The 19,071-nt window shown below is 53.7% G+C and overlaps 6 protein-coding genes across 6 annotated transcripts, besides 9 other annotated features; 3 read left to right on the plus strand and 3 right to left on the minus strand.

The window, feature by feature from the left end:
- The first annotated feature begins 548 nt into the window (after window positions 1–548).
- Window positions 549–592: a tandem repeat.
- A 420-nt stretch (window positions 593–1,012) lies between these two features.
- Window positions 1,013–5,275, minus strand: EKO05_0003258 (Intracellular distribution of mitochondria; the record flags this gene model as incomplete). Its single annotated transcript, XM_038945417.2, has 2 exons — window positions 1,013–4,911; window positions 5,254–5,275. 2 exons carry the CDS (start codon window positions 5,273–5,275, stop codon window positions 1,013–1,015), a joined length of 3,921 nt encoding a protein of 1,306 aa, XP_038801003.2.
- Window positions 2,075–2,098: a tandem repeat.
- Window positions 4,974–5,031: a tandem repeat.
- Window positions 5,078–5,190: a tandem repeat.
- Window positions 5,276–5,984: 709 nt separating the features above from the next.
- Window positions 5,985–7,797, plus strand: EKO05_0003259 (uncharacterized protein; the record flags this gene model as incomplete). The annotated part of the gene is made up of 2 exons (XM_038938561.1): window positions 5,985–7,271; window positions 7,327–7,797. The coding sequence occupies 2 exons, from the start codon at window positions 5,985–5,987 to the stop codon at window positions 7,795–7,797; spliced, it is 1,758 nt and encodes a 585-aa protein (XP_038801002.1).
- Window positions 7,753–7,797: a tandem repeat.
- Window positions 7,798–7,887: 90 nt separating this feature from the next.
- Window positions 7,888–7,907: a tandem repeat.
- Window positions 7,908–8,012: 105 nt separating this feature from the next.
- Window positions 8,013–8,042: a tandem repeat.
- A 291-nt stretch (window positions 8,043–8,333) lies between these two features.
- Window positions 8,334–9,166, minus strand: EKO05_0003260 (uncharacterized protein; the record flags this gene model as incomplete). The annotated part of the gene is made up of 2 exons (XM_038938192.1): window positions 8,334–8,938; window positions 8,995–9,166. 2 exons carry the CDS (start codon window positions 9,164–9,166, stop codon window positions 8,334–8,336), a joined length of 777 nt encoding a protein of 258 aa, XP_038801001.1.
- Window positions 9,167–9,662: 496 nt separating this feature from the next.
- Window positions 9,663–9,816: a dispersed repeat.
- Window positions 9,817–10,812: 996 nt separating this feature from the next.
- Window positions 10,813–10,839: a tandem repeat.
- A 496-nt stretch (window positions 10,840–11,335) lies between these two features.
- On the plus strand, window positions 11,336–12,457 carry EKO05_0003261 (uncharacterized protein; the record flags this gene model as incomplete). Its single annotated transcript, XM_038938436.2, has 1 exon — window positions 11,336–12,457. One exon carries the CDS (start codon window positions 11,336–11,338, stop codon window positions 12,455–12,457), a length of 1,122 nt encoding a protein of 373 aa, XP_038801000.2.
- A 773-nt stretch (window positions 12,458–13,230) lies between these two features.
- Window positions 13,231–14,691, plus strand: EKO05_0003262 (4-O-dimethylallyl-L-tyrosine synthase; the record flags this gene model as incomplete). The annotated part of the gene is made up of 2 exons (XM_038938187.1): window positions 13,231–14,504; window positions 14,556–14,691. The coding sequence occupies 2 exons, from the start codon at window positions 13,231–13,233 to the stop codon at window positions 14,689–14,691; spliced, it is 1,410 nt and encodes a 469-aa protein (XP_038800999.1).
- A 1,222-nt stretch (window positions 14,692–15,913) lies between these two features.
- On the minus strand, window positions 15,914–18,822 carry EKO05_0003263 (uncharacterized protein; the record flags this gene model as incomplete). Its single annotated transcript, XM_038938615.1, has 5 exons — window positions 15,914–16,288; window positions 16,336–17,996; window positions 18,043–18,413; window positions 18,469–18,596; window positions 18,643–18,822. 5 exons carry the CDS (start codon window positions 18,820–18,822, stop codon window positions 15,914–15,916), a joined length of 2,715 nt encoding a protein of 904 aa, XP_038800998.1.
- Between the last annotated feature and the right edge of the window lie 249 nt (window positions 18,823–19,071).

A 19,071-nucleotide genomic window follows, 5' to 3' on the forward strand; every position in this document is an offset into this window, starting at 1 on the left:
TAGAGAGCAGCTGTACCAACAACTACGACTAAGAAAAGGAACAAAGATGCATTAGATAATCCAGAATCTCACTATCTCTACACAATCGCTAAAAACCTACTCGTAGCACAATGGCTTCACTGCTTCTAATCAACGAGTATCTACTTCCAGAAACGCTGTTCTTGATACCAAAGTGACGAAATGATACGTCTACAATCGCTTACTATAAGTCTAGACACAAGTCTCGCTAAATCTCCGACACATACGCGTCAATAACAGGATAAAGATAATACGAACCCCCTGTACACTCTACACAACGTTACAATTTACACGTTACACGTTACAACCCCCCCCCCCAAAAAAAAAGAAAACAGTCGTTAGGATGTTTTAGAATTGCTCTACTGCCTGTCATACAAAGTAATCAGCGCGTTAAGCGATGTAGACACCTATAGATGCACAGACAAAGAGATGGACAGATGGAGAAGATGTAGAAGTAGTAGATGCCACACCTAGATTGCGTTTCTTCAAGGCCTTAATACAGCTACAAGCACGCGTCGACCAAGGCACAGCACGGCACGTCACGGCACGTCAGGTCACGTCACAACACGTCACGTCAACCCAACCCAAACACCACGACCCACGCAATGAAAAGAGGAGAACCATTTCCGTTCCGTACTATACATACATGCATCCAGTTCATCACCATCGAGCACCGCTGCCGTGATACCTGGCCTTTCTCCTTGGCCTGACTAGAAAGTGCAAGAAGAGGGCCAGACTAAGCCAGTATTACAATGAGCGCTGTATCGCATGAGCCCCATCGCACAACTCCACCCCCGCCCACTCCCAAAGCCAGGCACAGCCGTGCATGCTAAACTCGAGCCAACAGATGCAAAAGCGGAAATGAGCCCAAGTGCGGAAAAATGCGTTGCAAGATTGTCACAGAGAAACCAGAAACGAGAATGCGATAGTGTTACAGTCATGAGGCCGTTGATAAATGTTTCAAATGTTGACTTTTGTGCTGGCTGCAGCGCTTTTAGTTCTTGCCGCCTCTCCTCCGGGGGTTGGCCTGTCCGCGCTTCTTAGAGGATGTCTTGGGCGACTCGCCCTCGATGTACTTGAGGAGCTCGTCAATGCTGCGCTGGTCGACACCGCCAGTACCGGGACGGGTGCGAGGGCCGCCGACGGTATTGGCGTGCTCGCTGACTGTTGGTGTGGCAGCAGCTGGCTGGAGAGGGTTCCTGCCAGTCAGCTGGACGCGGCGGATGCGGCCGGCGGCAATGTCGTTAAGCTGCTTCTGCTGGCTGACGGCGCTCTGCGTGAGTTGCTCGAGCCAGCTCTCAGCTTCCTTGGTGTTGCGATCCTCGGCACCGAGGACATCCTTGAAGATGTTGTATGACTCGCGCATGCGGTTGACGGCACCACGCATGTCCTTGTCGAGAGCAAGCGACTGGGCAGTCTGGAACAACAGGGTAGCAGTGTTGATCGAGTTCTTGCCAGAAACGTCCTCGCAGATGGCCAAGGAAGCCTCGAACCAGATGCGCGACTCGTGGTACTGCTTCATCGCCTGCAGCATGACAGCAGCGTTGTTGAGGGTGGTGATTGAGTCAGGATGGTCAGCTCCGTAGATGATCTTCCACAACTCGAGGGCGTGGCGTACGTAGACGAGAGCATTCTTGGTGTTGCCGGTGGCGTGCTCGAACAGACCCAGGTTCAGGTAGGCGAGAACGGTATCAGCGTGGTCGACACCAAGAGTGCGCTCGGACACAATGACAGCCTTGTGGGCAAGCTCGAGAGCAGAAGCCTTGTCTTCTAGGTTGAAGAGGAGGTTGGACAGAGTGTGGTAAGCGCGGGCAACCTCAGGGTGCAGCACGCCGTAGATCTGCTCGTGCAGCTGCAGGGATTCAAGGAGCAGCTCCTGACCAAGCTCCTTCTGGTCTTGAGCCACGGACATGCGGCCGGCCTCGAGGGCTTCCTCCGCCAACAAGCTCTTGGGCGAAGCCTCCTTGACAACGGGGACGATGTTGAGGATATCATCCGCGTGGAAGGTCTGAGCTGTGAGGGCAGGAGCTGGACTCTCAGTGCGAGGCGGCGAGGCCTGCTTGTTCTTGTTCTTCTTCTTGCTCGAAGCCGCGTTACCGTTGGTCTGAGAAACAGAGGCAGGCTTAGTTGTTGCGGTGCTGGAAAGAGCCTCCTTGGTGAAGGCATACTGCTTGCTCTCCAACTGCAGACCAAGCTTGAGCGAGACCTCACGGAAAAGCTGGAGCTCCTTGCCGGTCTCGACCCAGTTTCCGCCAAGCGCGTTGAGGTTGTAGCGGTAGCGAAGAGCGACCTGTGCAACAACCTCCTTCTTCAAAGTCTCGGGTGTCAACTTCTCGAAGCTAAAGTCAGCCTCTGGGTAGATGGCCTTGAGGCTGCTGTCAGACTCTGCCACAGGCTTGGGGTTTGCTTCCGCCCCCAACAGGCAGTTCAGGAGGTGTGCAATGCAGGCACCGGCGAAGGGAGCTGGGACGCTACGAAGCTTGGAGTTGGCAAAGTGCTTGAAGCCACGTGCGATCATCTCCTGGATAATCAGACGCTTCAAGGCCTGGAGACGAGGGTCAGGCTTGTCGGCAAGCTCGGCGATCTTTCCGAGGTAGCGGATGTTGACACCGCGCTTGTGCAGGAGGGAGCTGAGAGATTGGCCATCCATCGGGAAGCCAACCTCGCCGTCCTTGAGCTCCTGGATCAAGCGAGGGAGAACCTCAGAAAGCAGGTGCTCGCAAGCAGCGCGGACCTCAGCCTCGTCCTTGGCCCACTCTGCCTTGTCCTCCTCGGATTGCGGGTTCTGTCCTGAGAAAACGTCGGGGTTAAGAGCGAAGTTGAAGCCAGAGATGTCCACGCGGTCCTGCTCCTCTGCCTTCTTCTCCGGTTCAATTTCACCATCGGCCTTCTTTTCAGTCTTGGCAACCTTCTTGTCCGACTTCTTCTCCGTCTTTTTCTCATCCTCCTCGTCAGACGACTCTTCCTCTGATGAGGACTCCTCTTCCGAAGAGTCCTCCTCTGACGAAGATTCTTCCTTGTCCGCCTTGACGGCCTTCTTTGCGGGTGTCTCCTCCTTGGCGCCCTTCTTCTTCTCAAGCTCGTTCTTGACGTACTCGCGAAGCTTCAGTCGGCCGTACGATTCGACAAGCTCGGGGCGGAGAGTGGCCATGCGGTGGGGGTAGTCCTTCTCGGACGACTTCGTCTCGCCCTCCTTGGCCGGCTCGCTCCAGTGGGCCTCGATCCAAGCAACATCGAGGGGAGTGAGGCGGTAGAGATCAAGAGCGTAGCGCCTGCCGTCGGTGCCAATAAGACCCTTGGTCTCGACACTGCCCTCGAGCTCATGCCTGACGTCATCCTTGTCCCATACTGGGTGCTTCTTGACGCGCAGGGCCTTGGACAGCTGCTCAAACAGAGGGACAAAGGACTTGTCGTCTGCGACAATCTCCTTGCCCTCGACCGCACCGTAGTCGATTTGGTGCTCGCCAGGGTCGCGCTGCTTGAAGATGCCGGGAACAATGCTCTGGCCGACAATACGCTTTCCGAGATAATCGACAACGACGGTTCCGGAGGTGAAGAGGTTGGGGATGTCGAGGTTGTTGACCGCGCGCACACCAAAGACGTCCTTGCCAACGGCCACGCGAGCCGCCTCGTCACCACCCTCAGTGCCGAAAGTGCCGACGCCGTCGGCGCCAAAGGAGTAGAAGATGTTGTTGTAAACGAAGATCTGGGCATCCTTTGCTTCTGTAGGGTTGAGAGGCGCAATCTCGCCGCGAGCTACCAGCATGGCACCGCGGGTCGCTGCGTCGTTGTAGTCGGCGAACAGCTTCGATGTGAGGCGCTCACGGAAGACGCGGTCGTGGACAGCGTCCTTGGGCATCTCTCGTGTCGACTGGAACTCCTCGTTCCAGTCACGGAGGGTCTCGGTGTTCTCGACGCCGGAGATCAGATAGCTCTCCTGTGTTCGTGCGAGGTCGGGCTGATGTGTGGTGAGGGCGGAGGAGGGCGCGGGGACCAACCAGGGGTTGGCGGGGATGGCGTTGGAGAGCTGGAAGATGGTGAGGAGCTCCTTCTTGGCGTTGTGGTCGAGCAGCTGCTGGAACGCGTCCTTGAACGAGGGCGAGACGGCCTCGAGCAGGTTCAGCAGCGAGTGGGCGTGGCGCGCCTTGGGCCCGTCGCGAGGCGCGGGGTCGAAGCTGGCGTTGGACGACTTGTTGACGTAGAAGCCCGAGACGTGCGAGGTGATGTGGTGCTGCTCGTTTTCGTTGGTGTTGACGACGAGGTACATGAGGTGGCCCTTGGAGCGCAGGTGGTAGGGCGGGGGGTTCCACGGCGACACGGCGATGGACTTGATCGTCTTGGGCGCGGGCTCGTGGACGGGCGGGAGCAGACGCTGGACAGCGCCGGCGGCCTTGAAGTCGTAGTCAGCGAGCGGCGAGGGCTCGGGGCCGTCCTCGTTGGCCTTTGCTGACTGATCAAGGCCGACTGTGTCGTGCAGCGAGAGGCCTGCCAGGATGCCGTGCAGAGCGTCGGTGCGGTCGCCGGCGGCGCCAATCAGCTCGCGCACGCGGATGACGTGTAACCGGGCCTCCTTCTCCGTGTAGGCGTCCTCGACCAGGGTCAGGACCGAGTCGGCCTTGAGCCCGTCGACCTCGGATAGCTCGACGTAGTCGTTGATGCGCTTGCCCTCGTGCTCGAGGTGGAAGCACGAGTACTGGAACGTGTGCGGCATCTCGATGATGGACTGGCGCAGGTCCTGCACCTGCTCGGCCGTCGAGATGGTCATCTGCGTCTCGAACGGCGCGTGGGGCAGCTTGACGGTGATCTGGAAGATGCCATTGGCACCGTCGTCCTCGGCGTGCTCCACCTCGCCGTTGGTCTTGGGGGGGTCCTCGACGGGCGCCTGAGCGGCCTCTGTGGGTGCATTGTCGTTAGCCATGGGATGCTTCAGCCAGGGTGAGGTTTAGATGTTGTGTTGGTGGTGGTGGTGGTGGTGGTGGTGGTGGTGGTGGTGGTGGTGGTGGTAGTGGTGGTCAAGATTTTCATTTTTCGTGGTGGTGGTCGTGATTTTCATTTGTCGTGATGGTGATGATGGTGATGATGGTGATGATGGTGATGATGGTGATGATGGTGATGATGGTGATGATGGTGATGATGGTGATGATGGTGACGATGGTGATGATGGTGATGATGTTGGTGTGTCGTCTTGGTGATGATCATATCTACGTCGTCGTGTGCGTGTGGGGGAGGGCTCACCAGGCTTGGAAGCGTCAGACATATTCAAACGCTGGCAGCAACGACAGCCGCAGCTACAACTCTACAAAAGAACGGCGGCAGAAGGAAGGAACGGATGGAGATGGGCAAGCTATAATACACGAGAAGCGCATCAATGTACAATGACGCCCTCGGAAGATGGATGGGGGGGATGGGGGAGATGTTTGGAGTCGCCGGCGCTGTCTCTCGAAAAAAGTTCGTCTGCACACGCCGGCTATTCCCGCCATGCATCACCGGCGACAAGTGACAAGGGTCCTGCCGGGTAACCGCGCCCCCATCAGCAGGCTGGCGGATCCTCGATGCACCTGGGCTGTAGGGCTGGCTGACAGCGTCTTGGGCTCGTGTGCTGCAGTGCAGCTCTTGAATGCTCGCTTTCCACGACAGCGGCCGTGTTCAACTCCACGATGCCGTGCCTCCTGAGTCCTGCCCTCCCTCGCCCTCGCCCCTAGCACGCGGGCAGCTTCTTGGCCCGCACTGGCCTGCGGCCCTACTGGCTAGGTACTGGCCTCTGGCCTGCTTTCAGTGAGATTGCACGTGTCGCAATGCCCACACGGCTCCATCAAAGCATTGCCCACTTCATCACCGTGCGACTCTCCTTTGGCGCACATCAGTCTCTCGTTTTATCTCCTTTCCTTTCCTAGTCAATTGCGTGTCTACACCGCCGTCTCCTGCCACGTGTGCACTCACGCGACACCCCGGGCCGGTGCGCCATAATGCTAATGCTACGACCCGCATGGAGGAACGTCATTGCGCGGTCCCAGATCGCCAGTAGACAGTCGCCCGTCTTGCAGACCTTCCAGCAGGCTGGCCCTGTGCGGATCCAGCGCCAGCTGCCGCGCTTTCTTACTGGCCAGTCTGGGCCGCCCACGCCCGGCAACGATACGCCCAACCCTGTGGACGATGCCACCGAGAGCCAAGAGGACGAGGAAAGAGAAGCACGGAAAGAGAAATGGCAAGGGACTGCTTTCAAAATGTTCGAGGCTGCGGCCACCACAGGAGCGAGTATCTTCATCCTAGCTTGTGTTGGCATCACGTACACCAAGTACTACAAGTGGAATGTCTTGGAGAAGATGGAAAACGCATTCCGAGAAGGTGATCCGGTGCTCGACCTAGCTGCAACTGGAAAAGAGATTCCTAGAGACCCTTCACGCAGCGAGATTGGAAAAGGAAACGACGAAGGCTACGACCGATGGATTGAACGTGACGAGCAGGACAAGATCGACAAGATCATCAGTGGTGAGACAAAAGGCCGCTACCACCTGCTCTTGGGCGAGAAGGGAACCGGTAAGAGCTCCATGCTCATCGATGCCATGTCCAAGGTCAAGGGCGAAGGCTGCTCCATGATGGAAGCCCACGCAGATCTCGAAGTCTTCCGTGTCAGGCTCGGCCGATGTCTTGATTTTGAATACCACGAAGACAACATCGGCTCGCTATTCTCTATACGAGGTCCCCGCGACGCCGGTGCCATCCTTGACATTGAACGCGCCTTCAACAAGCTGGAGAAGGTTGCACTTCGACGCCGCGCAAGACTAGGCCGCCCACTTATCCTCATCATCAACCAAACCCATCTGATCCGCGACGACGAAGACGGCCGCGACCTCCTCGAGCTTATTCAGCAACGCGCCGAACAATGGGCGGCCTCTAACCTCGCAACAGTCATCATCAACTCAGACAAGTACTGGGTCTTCGAGCGCCTCAAGCAGTACGCCACACGCATGGAAGTCCACCAGATCAAGGACCTGACCAAGGACCGCGCCATGCAAGCTCTCCGCAACTACCGCATGAAGTACTGGGACGAGCGGACGCCAAATCCTGTGCTCGAGGAAGTGTACGACAAGATAGGAGGCCGTCTTACCTTCCTCAACCGTGTAGCCAAGTCGGAAGACATGCTAGCGAAATGCGACCATATCTGCGAAATGGAGAAGATCTGGTTCCTAAACAACTGCGCCATCTTAGGCGAAGAAATGGACGACGACGTCATGGACCAGCAAAAATACGCTGTGAGCCCCCCCCCCTTCATCCCATACCCACCTCCACCCCACTAATCCCCCGCAGTCGACAGCCATGGTCCTAGCCAACGCCCTCTACCACCGCTACAACGAAATGGACAGCACCTACGACTCGAAAATCGGGCACATCCTGCCCGAATTCCCCCTCCACCGCGCACGCTTCATAATGACGCGCTCCGACTTCATCCGCCAGCACCACGAGCTCAGCATCTTCGCAATCGACAGCCACGCCATGGTCCGCGCAGACTCGGTCCCCATGCAGCGCGCCTTCAACGAACTCTGCGCCGAGCCTGGGTTCGAGAAGTTCTTGAACGCTACCCTGGATCGCATCAGTGATATTGAAAGTCTCGGCCGCACCAAGGAACTCACGTTCAAGGATCTGTGGGAGGGGGGGAAGTATAGACTTACGACTAGGGATAAGAGTGGGGTCGTTAGTGGGAGTGTCGAGATGGAGAGTGTGGAGAAGCCGGGGGATGATGACGGTGATGACAATGATGATGGTGAGGACGAGGACTGAGCTGGTATCTGTCCAGTCGGTGGAGGATAGGAAGGCGACCTACATGAACCCGTGCCGCTCGACGAACAACCAGCAAGTTTGTTTCGCGTCCACACACATACACACACACATTTCGTTTTACTGGTTTGCTGAGGTCTGTTTCACTTTATTTTCTGCGCTTTGTTTTCGGTGCGGGGAAGACGGTGGGTATACCCATCTGCGGTTCGCAGCGCTGATTTTCTTTTTCTTCTCTTTCTCTCTCTTTTGTAAATCAACGTCACGTTCAACATGTACAGAAATCGGAAAATCATACATGCATTAGCTGGGTCTGCATGTCCGCGTTCCCTGAACGCCGTGTCTAATGCCATGTTTAGCGCCGTGTCTATGTTTGGGGGTGTACCGCTGACGATAGCTCAGAAGACCATCCATACAGCCATTGACCTTCATAACGGTAGTCGTACAAGGTATGGGAAACCGGCGTGTGGTCTTGCACCAGCGACGTCCCAACTGCACTGTTGTACTCGTGCACACCGGCTCATACTGTAGCTAAGCATCATCTACGCCGTGGCGCCAGGAGTCGCGTGCGTGGGCGGTGGCTGGCCAGGCACATCCAGCGCACCCTCGCCGCCGCCCCTCGTCTCGAAACTCTGTGGCTTGTCGCCGAACGCCTCGTCCGCCTCGCGCGCGTGCGTCGACTTGGGTCCAAAGCGGGCAGTATGCGCCAACGAATGCCACAACAACGCCGTACTCAGAAAGGTGAAGACCATGCCCAGCCACAGGAGAATCACACTCGCGAGTGCGCGCGGGTTGCTCGCGTACCGCAACGTGCTGGTGCGGCCGAACTCAGCGATCAAGCGGTCCGCGGTGGCCGAGTCGGTGCCGCTCACGAATGCGGATTGGGTCGCGACGATGTACGTGTATGCCAGTGCGCAGGAGAGGGTCAGCAGGCAGGAGAAGACGGAACACACACGCCATGCTTTTCTCACAGCCTTTGACTCGTGGCGCTCCGGCCAGAAGATATCGAGGACGAACATGATGGTGAAGAAGTTGACGGTAAAGACACCGACGAAGATGAGGTAGGAAGCTATACCGATGAAATTGTTGTTGTGCACTGTCGCGCCGGGGGAGTGGGCAGCGACGAACTCTTGCTGGTCGAGGTAGTCTGGTGGTTGTCAGTACACATCCCATTGTGATGAAGGTGGGCGAGCATGAGTGTACTGGTGAGTGCTGTGGTGCCGAGCGACTGAGCTATCATAGTGGGGATCATGGCGCCCTGGTAGATACCGAACTTTGTGCGGCGCAGGTGGTAGTCTCTGTTCTTAAACATGTAACTGAACTTGAGCTTGCTCCAATGTACCTCCTTGAGATCAAGACCCCATATCACGGCCATGTCGGCGGTGTCGTAGTAATGTGTGTTTGTATGGTCGGGGCACTCAGAGTCTCATTCGTATTTGTTTGCAAGACATGCAGTTGTCAGGAGGAACCAGAACCAGAAGTAACGTTTGTAGAGCAAGAGGGAACTCAGGATCGACGCAACCTGGCAGAAACAGTGAGCACTGCAAGAGCTTGGAAGTGTGAGAGAAGAGCGTGTGCAAACAGAAGGACCTAACACAAGAAATGAAAATTCATCAAATCCCTCACCCTCAGCAACCTACGTATACGGTTTCAGCATCACGAACCACTACCGTAGAAACTCAAATCTTTGGCCGCAAGCGCGCAGGGGGGGGGGGTCCGGGACGCCAATTAAGTAGGGAAGATCGGGCGAATAGAAGCCTCTAGGTGCGCTTAGACTGATACTAGACTATGCTAAACAACTTATTAGTGTGTACCACGAAATCTGTTCTATCTCTATTATTACGCGTCTCACTATACTTTGCCATCTATTGTTAGGCCCTCGGCCTCCGGCATGTGGCAGCGTCCGTCTCTGACCGACCCTCGGCCTCTAGCATGTGGCAGCGTCCACCTCTGACCTGGTATGGCAATAAGTACTGTTCTAGCCACAGGCTTACTATCTAAGTGAGCATTGATACCTTTTGGAGGATTATCTTGTTCTGGGACACATCGCACGAGGTTGTGCTGATAAACGCGGGTACGTGGAACCGGCGAATGAGAGTCGTTCGGGGAGGCGATCCGTTGCTGTTCGCGGGCGGCGACATCATGCCGGTATGGCTCGGAAGGTGCGCTAGTGGAAAGCTTAAGTAGGCGGGTTGCATCATCGCTTGGTCTTTATTGACATCGTGACAGTCACAACTCCACTTGGCTCGAATGGGGAGGCTGAGGTTCGTGTCAACTCCAGGAATGGACTCTGAGGAGCTCTTCCGGGTCGTCATACGGACGTCCCTTGAAGGTTATCCAGACTCGTATTCGTACGCGAATAGCTGTTCATGTGCCTTCAAGGCTGGAGCATCGACTCTGCAGAGGCGCCAAAGCTGGTGAAGTATGCAATCCTGGTGAGTGTTGACCAGTATTTCACAGGCACTGGATTGTCCACACTCAGTACAGTATCTTGTTGGAAAAGGGGCCTTTTGATGGCACCCTGTCTCTGCTTTTCAACTCCGTCTCTCACAGCTTGTCCATCTTCATCAAATCCTTTCATCGTTGTGTTTATTTCATCAGTATGACCTACTCTTCACTTCCCTCCATTTTCACTTCGCTACGATACGAGTTGGTATCACGAAAGCTATAGCCGCCACGGCTCTAATCTGTGCCCGCTCACGCTATCTCTGCTACCGCGAGGTGAAGTTGCTGTTGGAGCAGGAGAAGCATGAAAGAGAGAAGCAACGCAGCCTTCACAAATATTAACACAGGGTGTTGCTACTATCTTCATCAATTAACCACATCGAAATGCTTTCTCTGTCAAACGACCGGATAGGTGATACTGTCTATGCTATAAACAACATCCAGCAATCGTTTCCTACAGCTAGATCGCGGTGAAACCCGAGACGGCAACTACTGTACCACGCGGTCAATGTGATTTCTGGGCAGTTGATTTATTCGACTATTGCTGGTTCTCACTAATGGGCGATTTTGATGTGAAGGGAAGGAGGGAAGGGAAGGGAGGGAAAAAGCGCCGCTGTCGATGTTGTACCTTCACTTGCGCTCGCCCAGGTGCTGCGCCTGTCCAGGCTCTGTTTATTGCTGGCCTCCGACTTGACTTTTTCACCACCAAATACGACGCACATATAACAATGTTATTGTTAGATCTGCCACCGGAAGTTTTTGGATTCGTGATCGCGCACCTCGTCAATGATTCAGGCATATCAGAAGCTTGGCAGCACCGCAAAGTTTGCCGTATGTGCCAATATGTTCACCAGACTGATTGAATGCTGAAGATACTTGCTCAATCCGATGCCATGCTTACATTTGTGCAGGCACCTTCCGCAGATCCATCGAATTCGAAACACTTGCGAATCAGCCCACCCAAGCTTTCTTTCGCGCAAAAAACAGCGCACATGGCATACTCAAAAACAACATGGCTCTCTATCTCAGCTACCGCATAAGGGCGCTGAAAGGTGCTTATACCTTTCTTCCACTCTTCTTGAAGAGAATCTGCGACACCATGACTGTGGGGCTAGCGGAGGGCAACTATCCAACCCAGAAGCAGTATGAGCGAGTCCTCTGTAGACTGCTCGTCAAAGAGGGAAACGGCGTTAAAACTCTGCTCACGACCAAATCACCAGGGCGGCCTAGAAAATACAGCTATGACGTATCCCTATACGACAAGGATGTGTCCAGCGACTACATCGCAGCTGCAGCCGCTGTTGGTAACCTACAGGCACTACGAACGGCCCTAGACGACGATCCGTGCAGGATTTGGGATGAGTCGCCAGCCTTCGGGTATCCTCTTGCTGCTGCAGCAGCGGGGAGTCATCACGAGATTGTTCGCGCCATCGTTAAACATTTCGAACAAACCCAGGAGCACATACATATGGACTACGTCCAAATTCAGTTCAGGTTCGCGCTCGATGCTGCCTTCGAAGCTAAAGACTTACATACCGCCTTGCTCCTTCTCCAAATCTTCAACGAGTATGGCGCACCTCTTGGTAGGAACCTACTCCGCTCATGGACCTTGAAAGCAGTTGGTACGGAGAGTGGCAAAGTCATCCGTCAAGTCCTGAACTTGAGACAGCTGTCCACTGTGGGATCTGCATTCGAAACTGCATGCATTTCCGAAAATCTCAAAGCTGTGCGCGAGTTCATCAGTGAAGGTCTGCTACCTCTCCACTGCAGCTGCTCTGACACCACGTGTCATACTCCTATCCACGTTGCAGCATCGTTTGGAAGCACGGAGATAGTCGAAGAGCTTATACATTCAGGAGCTGACCCGAACGGATGCTTTGTGCGTGACAACAAGTGTCGTCCCCTTTGGATCGCCATCTTGAAGAATAGGAAAGGTGTTGTACGGGTCTTACTTCGACACAGTGCAAACCCGGAGTTTGTTTTGTCGCTTTGGGATGAAGAGAAGGACCTCTTCAAGGACAAACGAGCCTCTATCGGGGTTCTACTGAACAAAGCAAAACGCAGGAAGAACTACTACGTGCCTCCAAAGACCCCCAGAATCCAGTTTGCTGCCGATGCAGCGGATCTGACGATTCTAAGGAGAAGGCGGAAGAGACCTTGTTGCGGATGGAGTGATTGCCTGGTAATGGCTTCCAAGGTTTGGAGCACAGGACTCTCTTAGCCGCTGGTGCTTTTGTAACCAACCACGATCTAGCTACGTGCTTAAGCTTGTAATCAAATTGAGCATATTTTTGTCGTCTTTGTGATGACCTGACCGACTCGTTGTCGACTCGGCCCTTTGAATGGCCTGATCATGCGAGAGGAATTTATGATTGCGGATGACACCGGAAATTTACATAAGAAGACCGCGTGAGAATGGAAACCGGCAGAATGAGTCCCAGAACCGCCTCAAGTCTTTTTAATGCCCCGTTTTTAAAACACCCATGCGCCTCCCATTCTTTCTTTCCAACCGCAAAGCTTAGACTAGCAGGTTAGAAGCTTGATCTAGTACAGTTCGCATCCTTCGATAACGGTTCGCCATCAAAGGATCCGGTTCAGTCGCGATGTAGCTAAGCTTTGCTTATCGAGGAAGCTTAGCGAGATTGCGTTTATACTGCAATGGGAAGGTACTGTCAGCAACGTGCTCTACAACGCGGATTGTAATTAGTACCTGCAAGAATAACACTCCTCACAGATAGCGATTAGACGGAGGAGCTGATACATCGGTTCAGCTGCATAATCACCCCACCTTGCCGGTTCTGTACGATGATACGCAAGAGGGATTGTCAGGGGTGGACATGAGGAAAGAGCTGACATTTGAACACCAAAGGATTCACTTGATTGGAGGCACTTAATCATGTTATTGCCTTAAGTACTGTGCAAGATCTGGGTGACTCGTGGGAATTACCATCTCCTTGAACCCCGAAGGTTCATTATACCACATCTCGCTTCACTATGGCTCCAGGTGCAATCCACTCTCTACCCTCTAACGACCTCCGTTTGACCAACGGTACAAGGTATGAGCAGGAAATCGATGTCAAGGCCAAAACCTCTCTTTGTACAGACCTCGATGTTGGGAGCACAAGCAGGACTGGAAAGGACCCGGTCGATATTATCAACTCCATCATTTGCTTCCGCAACACTGAAAATCAGTTCTGGTGGGAGAGGACAGGAGGTCAACTAGCAGAGCTTCTCAAGTATGCTGGGTACGAGAAGACAGAGCAGTACAACGAGCTACTGTTCTTCGCTTTGCACATCGTCCCTGAACTCGGACCAGCCCCAGAAGCGAATGGCCATTTGCGATGGCGTAGCCCTCAAACACCAGACGGCACCCCTTTGGACCTCAGCTGGGAATGGGGACTCGACGGAAAAGGAGTGATCCGCACTTCATTTGAGCCGATCGGGCCTCTTGCTGGAACGAAGGCAGACCCCTTCAATCGCTTTGAAACCGACGTTTGGATCCGTCATCTCCAGAGTCAAGGTCTCGTGGCTGGGCTTGATCTTGACTGGTACCACCACTTCACAAATACCATTCTACCAAGCAAGCTGGACCGTGTGAAGATGACAGAAAAGCTCAATTTCGAGCTCGCGCCCGTTGCTGGCACTTTTGTCACTCGAGACATTGACAGGAACGGTCCGATCATCAAGATGTACATGTTTCCTGGTTTGAAGGCACAAGAGCTTGGTATCTCTAACGCTGAGGTCGTCTTCCGAGCAGTTCAGAGTCTGCCCGCAGATCAGTATACATCGCTGAACTTTGAACCCCTGCATGAGTATCTTCGCGAGGCTGACAGGAAGTGGGGAATGGAGATTGGAATTTTCTCGTTCGATCTCATCTCGCCACAGAAGTCGAGGATCAAGATCTATACACGGGCACCGAACACGACCGTCGAGTATCTTATGGACGCACTCACCCTCGGAGGTCGGTACGATCTATCTATGTACAGCGCAGAAGCCATCCAGGACGTGAAAGACTTTTGGAAAATCTTCATCGGCGACGCGCCAGACGTACTGTCCCAAAGCGGAGCAGAGCGCGCTGGCCCGGGCTTCTACTTCACTGCTAAGGCTGGCAAGCCGACAACACCCAAGGTGTACATCTCGCCTGCTTCCTTTTGTCAAAACGATGCGGAAGTGCTGGCGCGGCTGCGACATTACTTCTCCACCAGGCGGGATGCGGCGCAGATGCTGCCACAAATGGACAACTACGAAAAAGCATTGAGATCGATATAGTAAGTGAAGTTTCCCTCTCTTGTTGGCGCGTTTGCTAATATTTGAAATAGCGGAACAAACTTCTTGGAGAATACTTGCGACATCCACTTCTATGTCAGCTGCGCATTACAGAAGGATCAGCTGAGGGTCGTCACGTATCTATGCCCGCAGACTCTGGCTCGTGAAGCAGAATTACGAAAACTGTAGCCGCCCTTAGTGTAAGAGCCGTGAGGATATCATGTCATACTTTTTGTATTTCATAGGGATTCCATACCCCACATTTAGTTGCGTAGGGACGCTGCGCGAACAGCCATGCCACCTTTTTTTTTAATATTGAACTATCCTTGACAATATATTTTGACTTTAAGTGCCACCAACATGAGAAGAGATATTTAGTAGTTATAGGGTTGCATTGATCATCCATACCTTGGCAACTAATTCTAAACCCCAACAAAGCAGCATACGACCATCAACATCGTTCCTCATCTCAAATAGAAAGTCCCTCACTCCAACTGAGATTTTTTCCTCTTCAAAGAGAACGACCGGGCCATCTCCATCTTTAGTTCCACTGCTTCGGCAGCTTTTCCATACTGGTCAAGTATACGATAAGATGAAAGTCTTTGCAAACCCAAAAGGCCAACCCGATCGAAATAACTGTTAATGGGTGGAAGCAGCCAAACAGTCTGATTGTTTGGAAAAAAGAGCACTGCTGACAAGATCGCCGGACCTGATGGTCGTTGGTTCTGTATCCCACCGAGGGAGGGGATAGCAGTACTTCTTGATACTCCCACTAGATCAGGAAATACCAATCGCTCCGCGTTCGTGGTAGAAATAGACTGTGGTTCTACTTGTCGGATAGGGAGGCAGAAAGTGTCTGTGTTTACTTTGAGGAACTGCGATTCTTTCGACACGTTGAAGCGAAGGTCTCAATGATTTCCTCTCCTAGCTCTTGGCCTCGCGCAAAACTCCGCTCTTTTGTACTACCCTGTATAAACTCGCACATTGATACCCAGCGCCGTCGTATCGGCACTATATATTGAGCTCCTCCCAAGCTATGTTCGGTACGTATATGACTCCAATCAAAAAGCCATTGTGGCGTGTAGATCATCCCATCTATCAGACCGCGAACGAGTCGGGTAGAGTGGTGCGGGTTTCTCAAAATCTGGGGTGCGTTTACTGCTCCCGCATTTCGGAGCAGACCCGAGGTTATGCACTTCATTTACAGAATCATGAAGATGGAGTCCAAAAAAAACCAAAAAAAAATCGGGTTTGAAAAATTCCTAAACATTTCTTCGTATATACTAGTGCGGGCTCTGATCTCTGATCTAATAGCTGCCCTTGTGGTATCGTAAACCATATATTCAACATTAAAAATTGAGCAGGGTGTTAGAACATCCCCCCGTTACGCCACTTATCCTCTTGTCTAGCATTACCGTCCGCCGTTCATGTTGTTGTGATTGAACTGACTTGTTCCGTGATTTGTTTGGGAGTAATCAGGCATTACGCCGTTCATGCTGATGCCGTCTTCGTAGCCGCTGTAACCAGTCATGTCTGCCCAGTCCCATTCAAGTGTCATGGGCATCTTCCAGAGATCTTGCGGGACGCTGTTGAATGTCTGATCGAATTGGCCCATTGCCATGGCATTGAGGTTGTTGTTCATGCTATTGACGTCGGCGCCAGTTGTCATCGGTAGATTGCCTTGTTGCTGGATCATTTGCGCGGTCATAGAGGGTGAGCCGTATTGGCGCATGGGTGCGTTGGCCTGCAACGAGGCATGAGTGAAGTTGGGTGAGAATGGGAAAGGCTGTGATGGTTAGTAATGATTTTCAACCTCGCTGCGTTTGTACGTACCTCGTTGAAGCCTTGGAAGTCGGAGTTGAAGATGAGACCCTCTTGCTGAGGAGGTGGCGGCTGCGGTGAGGGTGCGACGTTTGGTGACGACTGTGAGAGCGACTCGTGCCGTGTCGACAATAGCTCGGCTGCTGTGGCTTCTATTTGAGCGTCCTGCTCGGTGTCGCCCAGTTTCCTCTTACGGCGTGAGGCATGCTCTCTATCTGTCTTGTCTAGAACAATGGCAACAATGCGCTCGAACTCTGCGCATACACTGCACATACGCTTGACGCTGCCGCTGCCTTGTTCGTCATTGAGCATGTTCAGGAAGTTCACGACAAGCTTCATCAGTTTGTGGTCCGATCTTGACCTCGTATCCTGTGGATTTTGCAGGATGTTTGCGAACAAAGTGACGAGTGCTGTGACAGGGAAGTAAATAACGAGCCAAATGCAGGACAGATCCCCCTTGGGAATATACTTGAGCAAGTGGATCGAGGCCCGAGCTGCCTGTACACATAGTTGTGCTGACATGAAGACTCGGGGGTTGAGTGGACGAGCGTTCAAGCCTTGGATGGCAAAATTCGATAGTCGGCTCGTCCAGTAGCCATGGTGCACACTCATGCGGTGGATCGTGGTCAGGCAGTTGTAGTAACCGAGATGCAGAACTGCAACCTGGAGGATGAGAGGCGTATGTGAGGCTTTGATGTCGTGTTCGGGGCGGAACTCGAGGGCGATGCCGTCTTTCCATTCTTCCAAAATTCGATCCAGCTCGCCAATCGTGTTGAGAAGTTCGCCGTCTGTTTGTTTCGACGCTTTGACAGAGTACAGTCCCTTGTAGACTTTGCTCTGAATGATGGAAAATGTGCACATGAGGCGGAACAAATTCATCGTCCCCTTCCCGTCTGCAAGTGGAATGTTGCCTATGTTGTCTGATGGAAATTCGCTCGGTAACTCAACGTTCATGTCATCATCATCTTGGATAGGCGGCCGACCGGAGCGCAAGCAAATGTCCTTGTCGAGCATATACGCAATCCAGAATACACGCTTCCGTTGTTCAACCTCGGCATTATTGAGATTGAAGTTGGCTCCCTTCTTGTGCAGCCCAATGCTATGTGCGAGTCGCATTGCTGTTGCAACGAAGAAATACGTGGGTTGTGGATTCGGGGTGCCGAGTAAAAATAAGCCAATGCCTAACAAAGCCTGTACGCTGAGCAAGTCAGTGTTGCGCATCGTCAGCTCGACCATCACGCTCATGGCATTCTTGAGGTACTGCCAAGCCTTTTCGTCTTCCTCTGCTGCCACCAGGTTGCTCATGACACGCAATCGATGGGCGAAAGCCAGGGCAACATTCAGGCTAGCCCACCAGCCTGAGCCTTCGTAGGGGTCCTTTGAGTAGTGTTTATCCACAAGGTGCATAAAGGTCGGCTCATGGAACAGTGGAAACATGCAGTTGAAGTTCTCGAAGTAGTCCTTTAGGAGTGATAGGGCTTCGTGCTTTGGTGGTAGCTGCTTGTAGACTCGGCGCTTGAAGATGTCCTGGAATACGTCTGGCCGCCACTGTATCCACTTGTTATCTTCTACGGCTGCTGTAGAGATCATGTTCTGGAAGGAAGAGTCGCCCGTTTTCTCGTTCACCCATTGGATACCTTTGGGTGAGAAGATGGAGAAGCCAGACGACGAGCCTAAAAAGTCAGTGACGTAACGCAGAAACTCCCTAGCGCATCATACCAATATATCTGGTCTCGCCGTAGTTATTGGTGACCAGAGAGCACATCATCTCTGCGAGTGCGTCATCTCCATCCTTGCCCTTCCCCACGGACTGTGTTTCTGGTTCAGGTGAAGCTGTGCCACTCCTGGGGCTCGGGAGGGTCGGCTGCACCGGTGTGCCATAGTTGGTAGATGGGGGTACTGTCGACTGCCTCCTGTCCTCAGACAGGCTCTGTCTGGGTGTTTCCGAGCGCCCAGCCCGGTCTGTCAATCGCTTCTCGATGGTCGCAAGATCGGTGCTGCCGTCGTCGTCCTCTGGAAGCACACCAGACAGGCGCATCAGCGACTCCATGCGTGCTAGACGGTTCTCGAGACCTTCAATGTATTTGGCGCTGCAGGGCATCCGTCAGCTGAAGAGGCGTTGGGTGTTGGCAGTGCTGGACTCACCCTTTCGGAGGCTGGCGTTTCTTCTCAACCTGTGTGAAGATGCATTCGGTCTTGTAGTTCTGGCAATGCGTGCATGAGGGCATTTTGCCGTCGCATTTGATCTTCTTCTTTCGGCACATGTCGCAGGCCTGTGCCCAGTCAGCGTTGTCGCGTCACTCGTGGCGGAGCATGTACCCTTGCGATGCGTCTTCTCTTTGCATCTCCCTGGTCGTTTTGGTCGTCCATGTCGTCCTGGGCAAACATGTTCTGGGGAAGCTGCGAGGGGTCGAATTGGCCGCTGCCAAAGATGCGTGGAGGCGGCGGGTTCATCATTGGCGGCTGTGCGCCGTAGAAGCCATTCACGGAGGGGTTCATGGCGGCCGGGGGGTGCGGTCAGGGTGCAGAGGGAGGGCGAGCGTCACTGCTCCGCGTGGGTACGGGGGGTCGTGGTGTTTAGTGCGAGCAAAAGCTGGGGAGAGGGCGGATCGACAAGCTAGACCAGATGAAACAGAGCCAGGCAGCGCACCAGCAGGGGTTGGGCACGTCGTCGCAGACCTGCAGCTGGTCGGATAGCGTCGAGCAGTGCGCGGGTGAGGCAGAAGCTTATTTGGCGTGCTGCCGTGA

The sequence above is a fragment of the Ascochyta rabiei genome, chromosome 5 (assembly GCF_004011695.2).
Source record: "Ascochyta rabiei chromosome 5, complete sequence".
Taxonomy (NCBI): Eukaryota; Fungi; Ascomycota; class Dothideomycetes; order Pleosporales; family Didymellaceae; genus Ascochyta; species Ascochyta rabiei.